Source organism: Chaetomium globosum, genomic scaffold, assembly GCF_000143365.1.
Source record: "Chaetomium globosum CBS 148.51 scaffold_5 genomic scaffold, whole genome shotgun sequence".
In the NCBI taxonomy this organism is placed as follows: Eukaryota; Fungi; Ascomycota; class Sordariomycetes; order Sordariales; family Chaetomiaceae; genus Chaetomium; species Chaetomium globosum.
Window position 1 is genome coordinate 3,406,043 of NT_165980.1, and position 16,216 is coordinate 3,422,258.

The 16,216-nt window shown below is 56.0% G+C and overlaps 7 protein-coding genes across 7 annotated transcripts in view; 3 read left to right on the plus strand and 4 right to left on the minus strand.

The window, feature by feature from the left end:
- The window catches only part of CHGG_07951 (uncharacterized protein), a gene marked incomplete at both ends in the record, with an annotated part of 3,984 nt that extends 1,290 nt beyond the window's left edge, over positions 1 to 2,694 (minus strand). Inside the window, 2 exons of the mRNA XM_001225606.1 lie at positions 11 to 2,005; positions 2,064 to 2,694. Coding sequence (XP_001225607.1) covers positions 11 to 2,005; positions 2,064 to 2,694 — 2,626 coding nt within the window. The remainder of the gene's footprint in view (positions 1 to 10; positions 2,006 to 2,063) is intronic.
- Positions 2,695 to 3,072: 378 nt separating this feature from the next.
- Positions 3,073 to 3,656, plus strand: CHGG_07952 (uncharacterized protein; the record flags this gene model as incomplete). Its single annotated transcript, XM_001225607.1, has 3 exons — positions 3,073 to 3,099; positions 3,171 to 3,210; positions 3,406 to 3,656. 3 exons carry the CDS (start codon positions 3,073 to 3,075, stop codon positions 3,654 to 3,656), a joined length of 318 nt encoding a protein of 105 aa, XP_001225608.1.
- Positions 3,657 to 4,341: 685 nt separating this feature from the next.
- CHGG_07953 (uncharacterized protein) lies at positions 4,342 to 7,753 on the minus strand (the record flags this gene model as incomplete). Its single annotated transcript, XM_001225608.1, has 8 exons — positions 4,342 to 4,766; positions 4,816 to 4,963; positions 5,021 to 5,250; positions 5,307 to 5,769; positions 5,869 to 6,591; positions 6,651 to 7,372; positions 7,426 to 7,454; positions 7,545 to 7,753. The coding sequence occupies 8 exons, from the start codon at positions 7,751 to 7,753 to the stop codon at positions 4,342 to 4,344; spliced, it is 2,949 nt and encodes a 982-aa protein (XP_001225609.1).
- Positions 7,754 to 8,449: 696 nt separating this feature from the next.
- Positions 8,450 to 9,789, minus strand: CHGG_07954 (alanine--glyoxylate aminotransferase; the record flags this gene model as incomplete). The annotated part of the gene is made up of 4 exons (XM_001225609.1): positions 8,450 to 8,533; positions 8,594 to 8,952; positions 9,003 to 9,628; positions 9,701 to 9,789. 4 exons carry the CDS (start codon positions 9,787 to 9,789, stop codon positions 8,450 to 8,452), a joined length of 1,158 nt encoding a protein of 385 aa, XP_001225610.1.
- A 1,420-nt stretch (positions 9,790 to 11,209) lies between these two features.
- On the plus strand, positions 11,210 to 12,008 carry CHGG_07955 (uncharacterized protein; the record flags this gene model as incomplete). Its single annotated transcript, XM_001225610.1, has 3 exons — positions 11,210 to 11,278; positions 11,363 to 11,800; positions 11,886 to 12,008. 3 exons carry the CDS (start codon positions 11,210 to 11,212, stop codon positions 12,006 to 12,008), a joined length of 630 nt encoding a protein of 209 aa, XP_001225611.1.
- A 773-nt stretch (positions 12,009 to 12,781) lies between these two features.
- CHGG_07956 (uncharacterized protein) lies at positions 12,782 to 15,162 on the minus strand (the record flags this gene model as incomplete). The annotated part of the gene is made up of 3 exons (XM_001225611.1): positions 12,782 to 14,549; positions 14,602 to 15,043; positions 15,111 to 15,162. The coding sequence occupies 3 exons, from the start codon at positions 15,160 to 15,162 to the stop codon at positions 12,782 to 12,784; spliced, it is 2,262 nt and encodes a 753-aa protein (XP_001225612.1).
- A 329-nt stretch (positions 15,163 to 15,491) lies between these two features.
- On the plus strand, positions 15,492 to 16,034 carry CHGG_07957 (uncharacterized protein; the record flags this gene model as incomplete). Its single annotated transcript, XM_001225612.1, has 2 exons — positions 15,492 to 15,708; positions 15,895 to 16,034. The coding sequence occupies 2 exons, from the start codon at positions 15,492 to 15,494 to the stop codon at positions 16,032 to 16,034; spliced, it is 357 nt and encodes a 118-aa protein (XP_001225613.1).
- Between the last annotated feature and the right edge of the window lie 182 nt (positions 16,035 to 16,216).

A 16,216-nucleotide genomic window follows, 5' to 3' on the forward strand; every position in this document is an offset into this window, starting at 1 on the left:
CAGGACGTACCGTGGTCGGGGTTAAACACCTCCCGCACCAGGAGCAGAAACCACTCCTTCCGCAGCCCCCCTGCATCGACACCCTCCTCGCCCTTGAAAACGATCTTGAGCTTCTTCTTGATATCCTCCCCGCCGCTCCCAATCACCTCGCTGACGGCCTTCAAGCTGTCATCCACGAGACACTCACGGCGGATATTCAAAACAAAAAACTGCTGCACCACCCTGTTGGTCAGGATGCTATCGAAAAAGGCATCCCTCGCCTTATTCGACATTTGCCGCCTAGCATCATGCTCAAGGATCTGAATCTTAGCCCCGATGCTCAAGAGGAACGGGTGTTGGCAGAAGGAGAAGCGACCCTGTCTGCGCTCCCACGCCTCGAACTCGCCCACCAGGTCCGCGTCGTCGAGCAGCGTCATGTAGAAATCACTCGTAGCGAGTATCTGGCCCGGCGCGTGGACAATCTCGCGGTGCCTGTTGCCGGGGCTGTCGGGCCGGTTGGCCAGCCCGCGGTGGGCGTGGCCCATGTTGTTGGCGGCGAACAGGAAGCCGAGGACCTGCGCGGTGGCTTTGATCTGCCAGTCTTCCTGGTAGACGACCTGCTTCTTCTTCTCCTGTTGCTTCTTGGCTCGCTGCGAGTGTCCCAGCGCGGCGTGGAGCGCGGCCGGGGAATGGCTGGGCCCCATGTTGGGGATGAGACCGCCCATGTAGTCAACCTGGCTCTCGTGTCTCTTCTCGTTCTGCCGGATCAAACGGTAGGCGAGGAAGCCGGAAACCAAATCCTTTGTCTGCACGAACAACGGCTCGGAATACCTGGCGAACCAGGCCACGAGATGGTTGTGGCACTCGGCGGGTGTGTTGGACATGAGCCCCATAATACGTTTGATGATGACGGAATGCCGGCCTGACGCGGGCCCAGAACCTCGAGGGGAAACGCTGCTTGGTGTTGGCAAGGGGCTCGTTGGTTGATATACACCAGCATACGGTTTGTAGGAGGCGTGTAGAAGGGGGTTCGCTGTGATGATGAGCAGGAACCTGAGATCCCGGGGCACGGTGAGGGGCCGCCCGGGGCGTTTGAGAATGGACTCGGAGGCTTTCAGAAGCGCCCTATGGACATGTTCTTGTCCGGCGAGAAGTTGTTTCTCGATGTCCTGCAGCGCAGCAGGAGGTACGGCAAGAGCTGGGTCTTCGGCCACCAAACTCTCATAGACAGCTGACCAAGCCCGTGCCGGCTCGATGGCCGTCCTGTACCACTCCTCAAGCGCCGCCCAGTCCATGTACGGATTCCTCGGGCTGACGATCGAGGGGCCACTCTGGCTCCTGCCGGACGGTGTTCTCACCGGTGCTTCTTCGTGTCCGATCCACCATGTACCGTTCTCGGCAAAATCGCCCACGAGCAAGAGCTTGGGGTCCAGGTCGGGGACGGGGTAGCTGGTGCTCCGACTTTCTCGACGAGCGCCGGTGTGCTCGGAAGGACGACGGGGTCTACTCTCGGCCCCGTGACTGCTATGGGGCTGGACTCGAGGAATTAAGAAAGATGTGTTTAGACACTGAAACGTAGTGAAGCACTGGACAATATAGTCTTCGAGCGACTTGAATACCCTCCTAGTCTCCTCCCCCGGACTTGGGGGCGGATGGCGCGGGCGGACCCCAGGTCCCGGTGGCATGGGGTTGTGGAGGGGAGACCGTTTTTCTGGGGACGTGGAATACATTCTTGATGTAGTAGTGCCAGCCCAGCTGGGGGCACGGCGGTGCAGAGCTGGGCTTCTGGGTGGACCAGGGCCTAAACGTGGCTCAAAGTTCAGAGAAGTCTTGGGCCGCAGGGACGGAGGGGCGGCGGTGGATGGCGTGGGCACCCTGGCATAATCGGGTGTAAGAAATGACGGCTTGACGGGAGACTCCCTACCAGGGGCAGCGCCACCAGTCTGCTTCTTCAAAGCCGAAGTCAGAAATGCACGAAGGCACTGGTCGACTAAAACCTTGGTATACCCGAGAGATATTGTTTTGTCTGCATCACAGGTTAGTCCTCAATGATCAAGGCTGGGTGCGTGAAGCGACTTTCATACCTCTCGGTGCAGGCTGCTCCTCGAACGTCACTGCCACCTCCTGGGGGTCCTCCCTCCTGACATCACGGTCCACAGGTGATACATCGTTGATAGTCAGGCAAATCGTACACCTGAACATCTGCAGCTCCTTCGGCCAGCGCACCAGCGACCCGCACGTCATACAACGCCCCGTCGTGAAGTCCCTGCTCCCCGCCGAAGAACCATTCCGATGCCCACGCACCGGAGGCTGATTCCCCTTGATACCGAGTCCCTCACCAGTAGAATCAGACCCAGACTCTTCGGCGCCGGCCATGGTAGCGGATCGCTTCTTCTTCCTGCCCGAAAACAGCGAGGGAAACGGATGGCTCACGGAGCGGGTATGGCGGGGCCGGGGGTGGAGATCCTCATCCGAGCTAGAATCGTTTTGGAGCTGGTGGTTTTGCATGTTATCCCACGCATCGATTTCCGAAACCCGGGAGGCGCTTCTGTATCGCCCGACGGTGGGCCTGTCACGCCCGTGGCGAGGCGTCAAGTGCTGGTCTCGGCCAAAGCCCGGCGCGGGTGCGGGTGCGGGTAATGTGGGTTCCGCCGGGCGGTGCGAGCCGCCACCGCCTCCTCCTCCTCCTCCTCCTCCCCCAGGCCACGGAGCCATGATTGCTCTCGTTGTCCCGTATTGCGTGTTGTCTGGAATGTGGAGATGGTGTCTTTCATCCGAGACCCCTCGGTTTCGGGATCTTCTGTCGACTGGTATGCGGCAGTCCAGTCAAGACAGTCTCGAATTGACGACTTGAAACTCATTAAAGTAGTTCCTTTCAGTGTAGTTGTCTGATCCCAGATGAGAAATGTCGAAGGCATTGAGTGGAAAGAGGATACAGCACAAGCTGAACAAACACACGCGACCTTCAGACCAGCTCGCCCCTTACTAAGATAGGTATGTACTCTGTAACTCAACAGGGGTAGAGGTAGCCGATGGGGCGCGAATGTTTGACGTCGGAACTGACGTCGAAGACGGGGAACGAAACTAAAAGCAATGGCCAAAATCCCCAACGCCGTCGCCGTCTCCGTCGGGCCAAGGAACAAGGCAGTAAGTAGCAAGTCTTGCAACAGAACTGAAATAAATCAATAAAGGGCCGAAGACCGGGAGTCAGCCAGCGGCTGAAAGGGTGGTGTGAGTTGGCGACCCTCGGGCGATCTTTCTTGGGACCTGACCCTCTAACCATTCATCGAGCTTGTCGCCGGACACGGCGGATCCAATGCCGGGAGCTCAAAAAACAATGAAACACAAGCAATCTGAAACCGTGCCAGCCATGCTTGACCATCTGCAGGAACAAAAACCCAAAAGCTGGAGCTTGGTATGGTACAGATCTGTCAGGGAGGTACATGTACGCCAAATACGAGAGGAAGCCCAACTGCCCGCTCGGCATGTTGACCCCATTTGACTGCTTCGCTTCTGTGGGGTGCAGTGCAGCAATCTTCAGCGCCTGCAAGGGCCGGACAGATGCGGGAAGCCTTGCGCTGCTGGCGCTAATGAGGGCCCCTGTCAAGTCGGGAGGAAGGCACTGTATATCCGACCCCTATATGCACTGTACGGCAACACACCTATCATCCATGTGAAGTCCTAATCGGTAAGCTCCTAAGGCAGTAAAGTTAAGACTCAGACACAGACGCGGCCCAGGCACATGGACACCAAGAGCAAGAGAGATACAGAGATCATACCCTCTTCTATTGGTATCACTACAAAGGGTCCGCGAGATAAACACCCTAGAATAAAAGAAAGAAAAAAACACATCGTTCCTCCCACAGGCCGCGCGGCCCGGGACCTGAGTTGATCTGAGTATCAAGCCCCATTTTAACAAATCAGAGCCACCGAGACTAGAAGGAGATGTCACAGCCCGTAAAACTCCCAGCCGTCACCATTACCCCCACCACCCCCCGCAGTTGCTCCCCCCACCTCATCATGGGAGGGCGCAAACTCCGTCCTCAGCTCTTCGCCCTGTAGTCACAGCTCATCCTCCTCGAGCTCTGACGGCTTGAGCAGGCCGCCCACCTTGGACCGGCGCTCGCGGTCCGCCGCCGTGGCGTCGCGTTCCTGCTGCTCCTTCTCAACCTGGTACAGCTCCGCGTTGTCGCCGGCGAACTCACGGAGGGCGATGAGGAAGTCGCGCAGCGTGAGGCGGAACTTGTCGTACTGCGTGTTGAGCGTGAAGAGGCTCTCGGCAAAGGCTGTGATTTGGGCTCTGAAGAAGAAGAATTAGATCATTGCTGCCCGGTTAGGCCAGCGGCGTGGGGGAAATAAAACTTACGGGGTGAGATTGCCAAACGCGTTCTGCAACAAGGTGCTAACAAAGTTGCCCAAGAATTCGCGGTTGCTCGTGCCGGGTTGCGCCTGGTCGGGCTGGTAGATGGGTCCCTGGATCTTCGGTTGCGTGGCGTCGGCGGGGGAAATGAAGTAGAACAGCCGCATCAGCAGCATCGACTGCGTCTTGAAGCCGGCCTTATGGTCCTGGTCCGTCAGGACAAAGAAGACATCCTGCAGAATCGTGATGAAGAACTGGTTGAAGAAAGCATTCGAGGTCTGCACGTCCGTCTTCTCGGCAATGTTGTTGATCAATTCTAGGCACATGTTCAGCCCAGCCGTTTCGACGTCGCGGTTGTCGTGCTTGCTTGCCCACAAGCAAGAATCGATCACAAACTTGAACTGCCGGTTGTCAAGCTTCAGGAGGGCTGCAAGTTGTTAGTGCTATCCGATGAAACCCCAAATAAGACAACATACCAGGGAAGCAGTGAAGATTGATGGCCCGGAGAAGGTTGAAGAACTCGACACGATGCTCGGGGAACTCGGAAAAGTCCTTGTTGATCATGTCCAGAGTGCATTCGAAAACGTTCTCCATGATCACGGGTACTTGGTCCTCCATAAGGTGCTAGTTTGTACGTGTCAGCCATTGTCAAAACAGTCACTCCCACAGATTGAAGCATACCGAAAGTTTGGTAATCATGGCGGTCATGGCCTTCAAGACCTCGGCATCACGAGCACCGGCGACATTGCGGCTGTAGTCAACCAGCACGGAGTCAAGAAGCTGGGGCACCATCTGGGTCCGAACGGCTTGCAGATCTTCCGCCTTGTCGACAAAGGTCTCGATAAGCTTCAGGATCTCCTTTTTGATGGTCCGTAGACCGCGGACCTTGGGCATCTTGGTCGCAATCTCGCCTAGAAACAGTAAGCATCACAGATACCCGAGAGGCGTAATCAGAATAAGCACAAACCTTCACGGGCAACCGCCTCAGAGATAAGCTGGCTGGTCGCCGCGTACATCTGCAGCATGTCGTTGTACAGGCGGCCGATCTGAGGGAAGAAGTAAGGCCCGATAGACGAACAGGCAGACACGTTGGTCTTCATGATGTTGCCAATAATCTTGATAGTATCGGCGTCTTGTAGAATGGCTGGGTTGATGGTCGCCTGCTTGATGATCTCGTCCCAGGCGGCATTCGGGATGGCCATCAGCTCGGACAGCAGGCGCTCCTGTTGATTTCTATTCCCCTGGGCCGCCACCATGTAGCCACATGCCTCGTAGAACGTGTGAACTTGCTGAGGAGTCAGATCGCAAGTGATCTTACCAAGATTGCGGATAATCTCCTCGATGAACGGCTCGTTCTCGCTAGGTTGGAGCGCAACGAAGTGACGCCTGCACTGCTTGGCGATCTTGATGAAAGTATCGCAGGCCATGTCCTGGACGCCTAGTGAGTGTTAGCAAGACGAAGCCTCTTCGGTTATCAGGTTTGACTCGCCTTCGTGAGACTCATGCATGAACTCAAAAAGCTTGTTGACAACCGTCTTCAGGAACTTCCAATGGGCCTTGAGGAAACGCGGATATTGCCCCACAATATACATAATGTTGCTGGCCACCACGGCTTTGTTGTCCTTGCCGCGCTTCATTTCGGTAAGGCCGAGCAAATCCTTGATCACGGTGACGAGGAACCGCTTCTCTGTCTCCTCGTTCATGGCTAGAGAAATGGAACCGATGGCCCAGCACAGGACGTTGCAGTTGTGCCACGACCACTCGGACCCGTCTACCTGTCGCGCTAGTTTCTCCGTCATGATCTGCTCAGTGTCGATGACATTCAGATGGGTGAGGTAAACGAGGCACTCCCGAATCGTCTTGTAAAGTTGAACCGTGTCCGTCTCTTTAACGAATTCGCGGACAATTTCGCCCTCTTCGTTCTCCACGATCAGAACTTCCTCCGGCCTGACCATCTTCTCGATCATGACCACCCGTAGGTTCGACAAAACCTCGTTGTACTTGTGCTTGCGGAGCGGGTAGTTGGTGAGCAGAGCCGGGTTTGGCGCGCCGCCGCCGCCCATCACATTCAGGGACATCGAGGTCATGTCGGAAATAGGCAGTGACTGCATCTCCTCGTAGAGTTCCTGGACGAGTTTCAGCCAATAGTCGAGGCAGATCTTGAAGATTTCGCGGTCGTCGATCTGGGAAATTCGAATCAGGTAAAAGTGGCCGTGGGTGAGGAAGTCCCGATTCGGAAGGTTTTCAATGAGCTGCACCGCGGGTCAGTTTACCAGAGCACATATGCTTTGAGCCAGCCACAGGAACTTACCGGCAAATGCATGCCGTAGAAGTTGCAGAGGAAAAGCGCCAAGTTTTGGATAAACTCCTGGTCGCGGGAGTTGCTCTGTGGATATGTTGTCTTGAGGTCCATGTCCAGGGGGATGATGTTGGAAATGGATGTCAAGACCTCGGTAAACATCTTGACCAGCTGCTCGTCATACGAGTTCATCTGGCCTGGGCCTCCCGTTTGCAAACCGCCAATCTCGGTCAAGCACTGCAGCGTGATGTTCCGGAACTCCGGCACCTCGAGGAACCTTGTCCGGAGCGTCTCGATCAAGGGCGTCTCGAAGATATATCCCAATGGAATCCAATTACAGAAGCGCAAGAGCGTTTCCAAGGTGGCCTTGATAAGGCTCGGCTGGTCGGCGCTGTTGAGGATCTCCTGGCAGAGCTGGAAGATCTGTGAAAACTCGGCGCACATGGTTGTCTTCAGGTTGCGGGTTTTGGTCGACGTCATCTGCTCGGCAGAGTAGTCGAAGACCTCCTCGGAGAGAAGTCGTAGAATGATCATGTTGTTCTCGCATACCGACAAACTCGAGTGGCAGGCGGAAATGATCTCGTTGATGAACGTAGGCCAGTTGTGGGGCCATTCCTGCTTTAGGACCGAGACGAGGACGAGGTTGAGTTTGTTGAGAAGGGTGCGGTGAGTTTTGAGAGCCTCCTCGCTGTTGGAACACTGCAGGATGTACTGCACGACGAAGTTACGGATTCCTATTATTTGTCAGCCGCCTGCCCCCGTCGATACCAGCGATGGTGCGGGCTACTTGCCTTGACACTGGTCCCGTGGGAGGACCTTCCACCTTGTAGTGATCACATTATCGAGGACTTGCAGACCCAGAACTATTTCGTTGTCAGCGACCCAGTGATACTCCCAGTGTCGAACCATGGGGGGTGCAAACATTTGGTTTGTTCGTACGTCGCCCTCGACAGGATATCATCCACCATCAACCAGGCATCGGGATCCTCCTTGAACTGCAGCGAACGGTTAGTCAAAATCGCGGCGCAGTTCGGTGGGTCGGTGATCGTGGACGTGCCTGGTTCAGAGCGGCTTGGGCAGCTTTTTGCTATTACAATGACACGAGTCGTTAGCATCAAGATTCGTACAACAGCGGAATCCTCCCACAGTAGGAAGTCGTGTGTATGTTTACCTGCTCGCCGCGGCCCTCATAGAAGGCCCGAACGGTGGCGTCCAACTCCTCGATGGAGACGGGCATGGTCGCACGCCTTGTTACGTAGCCGGTCGAATCTCCAAGGAAAGCCTAGTGAGCGGGTGCGGACCAATGCGCAGGAAGAGGTTGAGATTTGGTGTTGAGGGGGTGATGCAGAACGAAGGTCGGCTATGTTCTGATGCGGGGGTTTTGGAATGGAAAGTGCAAGTATGTAGGTACGCAGGGTCCGAGAGGGCGGTCAAGGTCTTGAAAGAGAGGGCTGAGCGGAATGACGGAAGCATGGAAAAGAGATTGAGGATCGGGTCGAAAGCTCCAAAGGCCGAACCCCACCAGCCTCTCGATTGTCGCTGCAACCCCGCCTTCAAGCGGCAGACGCTGTTGTGCTGGCGTTTGGGAAGCTCCAGCGCGACCCCACTGTGCCGCTTTGCCAAGTCCACTGTGAGCCTGCAAAGGGTCACCCTAACCCTGGCATGTAAGGAACAGAAAGGCTGCCTCTCATCAAAGATCAGACACACAATTGCATCGCAGTTGTTGCGTTATGCTTCTGGGAAGTTGCTATAAAGACCTTTATTGTTTATAAGCACTAGTTTAGGCTCTTTACGCTCGCATTATGTACCATCTATGGCTTCTTATATCCGCACTCAGCCAAACCCTCCTCCAAAGACTTGAGAGCGTGGTCAACATCCGTCCGCTTCGGATCGAGCTGTCGATTTGTCAGCACATATTCCTTCCCAGAGTTCGGCCACAAAGGAACATAACTTACCAGGCTGACGCCCATGTGTCCAAACCGGATGTACTTGGTAGCGATCTCCTTGTGAATGCCGCCGGCAAACACCACGCCCTTCTTGCCGAGGATGGGTAGGAGGTCGGTGCCTTTGACGCCCTCGGGGAGGTAGATGGCCGTCATGCCGTGAGCCTGCTCGGCAGGGTTGCCGGCAACCTGCTTGAGGCCAAGGCCGGTGACGACCTTCTTGATCCTGTCGGAGCCAGCCTTGTGGGCGGCAAACCTCTCGGAAATGGGCTTCGATAGGATTTGGCTAAGAGCTGTGTGCAGGGCGTGGACGAGCTGAGGAGAAGGGGTGGCGAAATAGGAGGGCTTCTTGGCTTCGTAGTTTTGCATGACTGTGTTTGTTAGCATTAATCCCCCCCGTCCAATCATTGGAAAGGCTTACTTGGTGCCCAGTTCTTCATGGACGCGAAATAGGCGGCGGGGGGCGTCTTCCGGGCTTGGACGGCCTTCATGGCCCGGCCGCTGAACATGGAGATAGAGAGACCGGCGGGGCACCCGATGGCCTTCTGGCTAGCCGTGACAACGCCGTCCAAACCCCAAGCATCAAAGTCGATCTCCTCACACGCCACGCTGCATACGCCGTCGACGATGATGAGGGTGTCTGGTGAGACCTTGTGGACGAGGGCTGACAGCTCCTTTAGCTCGCTGAGGACGCCGGTAGAGGTATCCACGTGTGTGACGGTGATGGCCTTGTACCGCTTCTCCGACAGCGCCTTCTCGATCTCCGGCAGCTGCGGCTTGGTGCCAACGGGCGCCTTGAGCTCCGTAACATTGGCGCCGTACACTCGCAGGCAGTCGGCGAAGCCGTCGCTGAAGTAGCCGGTGCCGAGCACGAGAACGTCCTCGCCGGACTCGATCAGGTTGGCGGCCACAAGATCCCAGCCGAGAGTGCCGGAGCCGGAGATGACGAAGGGTTGCGCCGAGGGGTCCGTGGTCTGGAAGAGCTTGCGGAGCATCGAGAGAGTCTCGCCGAAGGTTGCGACGAAGCCGGGGCCAACATGGCTCTCGCTGTGAATTTCCCCGTCAGCCACCAAGCTCTACACACTCTCGATAGGTACAATGTGGCGATTAGCGGCCTACCTGTAGTGACTCATGGATTGTAGTACCGCATCATCGAATTCGATGGGGCCTGGGATCAGGAGCGTCGGGTGTGCGGGTTGGGATGACATTTTGGCCGAGGTAGAGAGCTTGCGTGACTGTGTTTTGGGCAGCAGGGAGGTGTCGATGGTGTCCGGGAGGCGTTCGACGGTGTAGGGGGTATTGATCGGATACACGGGGGCGAGGTGCCTTGAGATGAGTGATAGCCGGGCGGGGTGATTGTCGGGCGGGTTTTGGCGGGGCATCGAGGCCGTTGCTATTAGTCGTCTGAACAACGAGCGCGGAGTATGCGCCAACTTGAATACCTCGGGTAGCAAGACCATGGAATGCACGAGATCTCCACTGTACTTGTAAACCTGCCTTGGGCTACAGTGCGGAAGCTTAAAGTAAAGTACAGTAACTTTACGGCTGAGGCGCTTCTGCATGCACTATCGCCAAGTTATTCCTCACTTCACTTTTGTTGTTAGGACTTCAATTGATCCCAACGTAGTCGCATGAAACTCGGAACAGCAGCAATCGGCAACGGAAGCACCGAACATTTATTAGTAAGGGCCTCATTGGCCGTAGCGGGGTATTTAGGATTAGAGAATGCCCGCAACTCCATTGCAGCCAATATCCAATGGTCAAAGTCAGCGGGGCCAGGGTGACTTCTGCCGCGCTCCAGACCAACGGGCCCCTTTTACGGATTTAACTCGCAGATTTGCAGCAACGTTTGCTTGCTTTCAGGCCGGGCCCGTCCGGCCGGCCCTGCCGATCCCGGCCACCGGCTGCCAAGAGCGGGAAGACACCCCGCAGCCCTGAATCGTCAACCGGCACAAGCTTGAAGAGTACTGATACTGCGTCGTTACACGGTGTCCAAATATAATTCTAGCGGTGAGAACCTCTGCGCGGACACGAAGAATAATGAGGTCCTGGTATCTGTGATGAAACGTCATTGGCCTCAAGATGGAAATAGTTTAAATCCCGATGTATGTACTTGCCCATGTGTACCGAGGCTCGCTGCGAAGATACGGCATTGAACGGCGGAGATATGTAAGTTAGCGTATTCTTAAGGCAACGCTTGAAAAGCGGTGGGAACATGATTTTAATTGAAAATAGATGAGATAATGCTAACAAAATACTCACATGTCGGATGAATGAATGTATACGTCCCGGCTCTAACTCAACTCCAATCCCACACAGAGTACAGAGGAACCAACCCTAACCCTTAACTATCATCTCCCCTGGCAAGGGCAGCTCCATCCCAACTCGTCGTCATCGCGTCCCCAGCTCCAGCTCAACACCGTTGCCCAGCGCATTCGAACCACCACCCTAATCAACGACGCCTCACGATAATAACGACTTCGCACGGCGAACATACCAATCCCCGCCACTGCTCGCAACAAACTCCTCCCGATTATCTCACAAACCAGCCCTCTACCGACGAAGCCCCCTCAAAACCGACCACTCGTCTCCCGGCCACCCTCACGGCAACAAGCCACCACTCCCACAATGGCCTTCCTAATCCTCGTAATTGGTGACCTACACATACCCGACCGCGCACTCGACATCCCCCAAAAGGTAACCGCCCACACCCACTCCCTTCCCCTCCCATCCCCCCTCCACTCCATCCCGCTAACGCCCCTCCGCCTTCCCAACAAACAGTTCAAGAAACTGCTCTCCCCCGGCAAGATCGCGCAGACGCTCTGCCTCGGCAACCTCACCGACCGCACGACCTACGACTACCTGCGCAGCATCGCGTCGGACCTCAAGCTGGTGCGGGGGCGGACCGACGTCGAGGCCTCGGGCCTGCCGCTGACCCAAGTGGTGACGCACGGCTCGGTGCGCGTGGGCTTCCTCGAGGGCTTCACGCTGGTCAGCGACGAGCCGGACGTGCTGCTGGCGGAGGCGCATCGGCTGGACGTGGATGTGCTGTGCTGGAGCGGGGGCACCCATCGGTTTGAGTGCTTTGAGTATATGGATAAGTTTTTTGTGAATCCGGGGAGTGCCACGGGGGCGATGACGACGGATTGGGTGGCTGGTGGGAGTGGCGAGGTGAAGGGGGATGCCGAGGAGGTGGTGCCGAGCTTTTGTCTGATGGATGTAAGTTTTGCTTCCCGGTTTGCCTTGCGTGGGGGAAGAGGGGTTGGACTTGGTGTTTGGTTGCTAACGAGGCGGTTGTGGGTAGGTGCAAGGGATTTCGTTGACGTTATACGTTTATCAGTTGAGGAAAGGGGAGAACGGGACTGAGAATGTGGCGGTCGAGAAGGTTACTTACACCAAGCCGGTCGAGCCGACGGGGGCGCCATGATGAATACGGCCAGGGATGGTACTATTGCAATAAAGAAATGGTCGAGGGTATAGCTGCCACGGGCATCTGGGCGATGAACGTCGGGAGAGACAGAACCGGCCTGGACATTTGGCGGGTCGAGATGCGAAGGCTCCAAGACTTCCTGGGGAAGTGGAGGTTGATGGAAATGACGATCAGGGAGGAATGGCTTCCTAGGGTCCATCGCATAGCCGGGATGATGTGCCATATCGACAATAGGAGCATCTGCTGCATTTGCGACCAGGGGTGGGACCGTCTAGCGCGGGCCTCCTGGAGGCGTTGGCGAGCAAGGGGACAAGGCGCCGCTGGTAGCGGACGTTCCTTGTGTGAAGATCCAGCTAATTGGGAAATAAACCATCAACTACCCTTCGCTGTTAGAGCCACTCCGGCACATGTATCATTTGTGTTCCCTGCTTGTTCGTTGAGAGCGAGAAGCCGTACCACTTCTAAACAAAAACATGGAACAAGACAACATTCATCGATAACATTAACAAGGTGGTATCGAATCATCAACCGCCCGCACTAGGAGAGAAGCCCCAACGAGCAACTTCTACCCTGAACCTCGTCCTCACTCAAACAAAAACCAAACCAAACACCCCCACTAGCTAGCCCGGATACCTAGCCAGCCGTGCCATATCCAGCCCTCCCCAAGCCGAAAACCCATCCCACTGAACAAAAGAACGCCAAACGCTGTGCAACCCGCCTCTTTATCACTAACAACCGCTAACCCAAAAGATGGGAAACGGGAAAAAAAATCATAACATCATACTCCTCCTCCTAGCAACCCTCCCCTCCCTCCGGCTCGCAGCATCCTCCCCCTCGGTCGAAGCCCCACTAGTATCAGCATCGGCCGCAACGGAGCTATCCTCCAAGCTCTCTAGCATAGAACTCGGCTTCGGCACGAGCATCGATGCCCTCTTCCTCGTAGCAAGCGTAGACCGTGACTTAGGACGTGATGGGTTTGATTTGCTGTCATGTTCCTCCTCGTCGAGGAGTTCGCGGAGGGCGGCGGCGGCGGCTACGGATGATTTCCGGGTGATTCTTGCTCTCGATCCCGTGATAATGGAAGAATGGGACGGGGCAGGCTTCGGTTCGCTATTCGTGTCGGGCGTAGGGTGCGTGGAAGAGGCGACAGGCGAGGAGGCGTTGAAGTCATAGATGTCTGCTGCTGCTTCAGATGGAGGTGGAGGTGCTGGGTTGTCGTTACGGGTTCTGTGGAGACTGTTCTTAAGTCTGTTGCTGTTCGTATGTGCGGGTGCTTCGGGTTGTGCTGTGACTGCCGGACTCAGGTCTCTGCTTGCGCCATCGGACTTCCCTGGAACCGCAAGAGACTCTCGACGGCTGCCAACCGCGGACGGCCGCTTCCGCCTATCAGTGACGACGGTGTCGGGTAACGTCTCAGAGAAAGCGTCTTTCTGCGCCAATGGGCTCAGAAGCGCTTGTTGCTGGGCGGGTGGTGTTGGGTCGCTGGCAAAGTTGATCTTGCTGTTGCTACTAGCAGAACTCCCCGGTTCTAGCTTTATTTTAGTGGCAGAAGATAGAGTCAAATGCTGATCGTCCGACTTCATGGAGGTCCGATGAGCGTATTTTCCTTCCCCGGTAACGGCATCGAAGAGTTCCTTAGTTGGCCGCCGCATCTTGTCCCGTAGATTCGGTTCTGCGTAACTGACGGCAGCCCTGGCACGGCGGCTCGGGCGAATCGTCTCACCAGTCGAAGATATATCGGCGGGTGGCGGGGTGTCATGGAGCATTTCTTCGGGTGCCGCCCGATGCGGTGTCGTCGGAGAACTCGGGGTTGCTGACGGTAGAGCGGTCACGGAGTCGAGGACGGGATCGGCGGGAATTACAATCTCGACCGGCGGGCTCGGCGTGCTGGTTTCGTCACCCATAACCGTATCTATCGGAGGCGGAGCTTGCTCCTTCTTAGCCGGCTTCCGCGATGCTGGTTTCATCACCTTACGCGGTGATGATACGTTCTCGTTGGTGCTCTTGGCAGCAAGCGGCGTTCTCTTTGCGGAAAGCGACGGCTTCGTGTTCTTCTTCTCCGGTTTGACATTCGCCAACTCGGCAAGACTCTTCCTCTTCGAGGTAGGACGCGTAGGGAAAGCCTTTTCAGTAAGGGCGGTATTCTCTTTGCCAGTTAATGGCGTTGTGCTCTGGATAGTTCCGTTCTCATCGCCGTATTTTCGCTTGGCGCCCGCCCTCACCGGTTGCGGTGCCGGCTCTGGTGAAGGTTCCTTTGCAGGACTCGCGCCTTTGCTCGGGCTCTCCGGGATTACCATTCCTTCTGCTTCCATTTCCGGCTCGGGGCTTCTAGATGGGTGCCTATCGTAATCGAGTTTCGGAGGCGATGATATTGACAGCGGCCGCCTTGGGTTTTCGGGCACGAATGTCTCAATTGGCGTCGGAGGCGAATGCTTCACAGGTTCTTCCCCAACATATTGCGAAATAGGCGGCGGCCCCAAATCGGATGAGTCGTTGGTGTCGTCCGCGGCAGCGCACAGAGCCAGGATTTCATCGCCACTGGAGACAAGTTAGTTAACTTGCCATCTGCCGGCTCTGGAGCGCCACGTACTTCATGGTAGCCCGCGGGTACGTCTTGTTCTCATATATGGGGGGCAGTCTCCCCTCCATCCCCGCGAGTGCCTCGGAATCTATCGACGTGTTACGCCGCCTCCTCTGCGGGGGGCTTCTGGCCATACTTTGGCAGGTATTCGAGAGCATTCGTTCTTCCGAAGCACGCCTTTTAGCAGGCGGCTCTACCCCCAAACTCCCGAGCAATGCCGTGAACTCTGACAGCTGGTGTTCCAGCTTTTCCTTGACTTGAAGGGCATGGTCGGCTATCCTTTGCGCGCTGTTATCTTCGACTTGTTTCTCTAGCCGCAGAATCTGGCCGCGGAGGTCGAGGTTCTCGGACAGCAGACGCGCGCAGTCGTTCTCGAGTCGCCTGATTTTTTGCGACTGGTCCGAGTTGATCTTTGCAATGTCGCGATTCTGGCGTAAAAACTTCCTACGTACTGCAGAACACAAGTCAGCCTTGTAACTATTGCCTCTCTGTAAAGGAGCGGTGACGAGTGCACGCACGTATTTCGAGATGACTATCAACGGGCACGGGTGCTTCGTTGAGTCGTGCCATTGTTCATTATAGCAGGAGAATGGAACCGAAAAAGATAGATTTCAGATACAAAGGGCGTGGTAGGTGGTTCGGTTTCTGTTCTTCGATGCGGCGACGCGGCCGTGCGGGCGATGTGGTGATGATGTAACGACGCGTGGATGAAGTTCTTGGGACAATTTCAGCATTGATGTTGACATTCCTCCCTCAAGCGGACTAGCGCGTTTATTCGAGCTTCGTTGTCGAAACCCCACTGTGCCCCACCACCCGCCTGTCTCAAGCCAGTCTGTTTCCGGTCAAGACAATCCTCCGACTGAACTCTCACATCGCCCATGTAACAACACTCACGCAAAATGTCTGGATTTCCGTCAAGGCCACTGGCATCTCATATGCGGCAGCCGTCGCTATCCGCCAACGTTGGGGGCCAGTCTCCTGCGTTAGTGGCGCGGGTCAACGAAAAGAAAGCCGAGCTTGAGAATCTCAAGGAACTTCGACATCTCAGTGCGGAGGTTGCTACACAAATGGAGGCTTTGGAACAGAAGCTCGCCACGCTTTCTGATGGGACAGAGGGTGTGTTAGGACGGAACTATTGCTGTTGTTGCTGTGTTGCCCGCTGACCGCTCATCTAACTCAGCCATCGCCTTGGTGTTGAGCAACTGGCATAATGTGCTGAGGGCAATCAACATGGCATCGGGTAGGCCCTTTCTTCCTCTTCAGTCATGTGGTATGAATGCAAGTTGGGCTAAATTGAAGCAGCCAAACTCCCCAAGCCCGCCGCCGACGCCGTGGATAGAGACGAGACGCCTCTTCCCCAGACGCTTGTTCGGATCCCGACGGAACACGCTCCCGCGCTCCAAGCACACGCAGAAGGAGCAGCCGAGGAGGCATCTGGATGATGCACCCTGCTTGCAGCCATAGGTGAAGAACCTCTGCAGGCATGCAGGCATGAATACCTCCTTGACGGGTTTCTCAAGTCAGCCAGATTGGCCAGACACACGAGACCACACCCGTTGCTGCACAGCACGAAACACAATGGCATCTCTGATCTAGCTCCAACTTCCCATGAGAGAAACTCTAC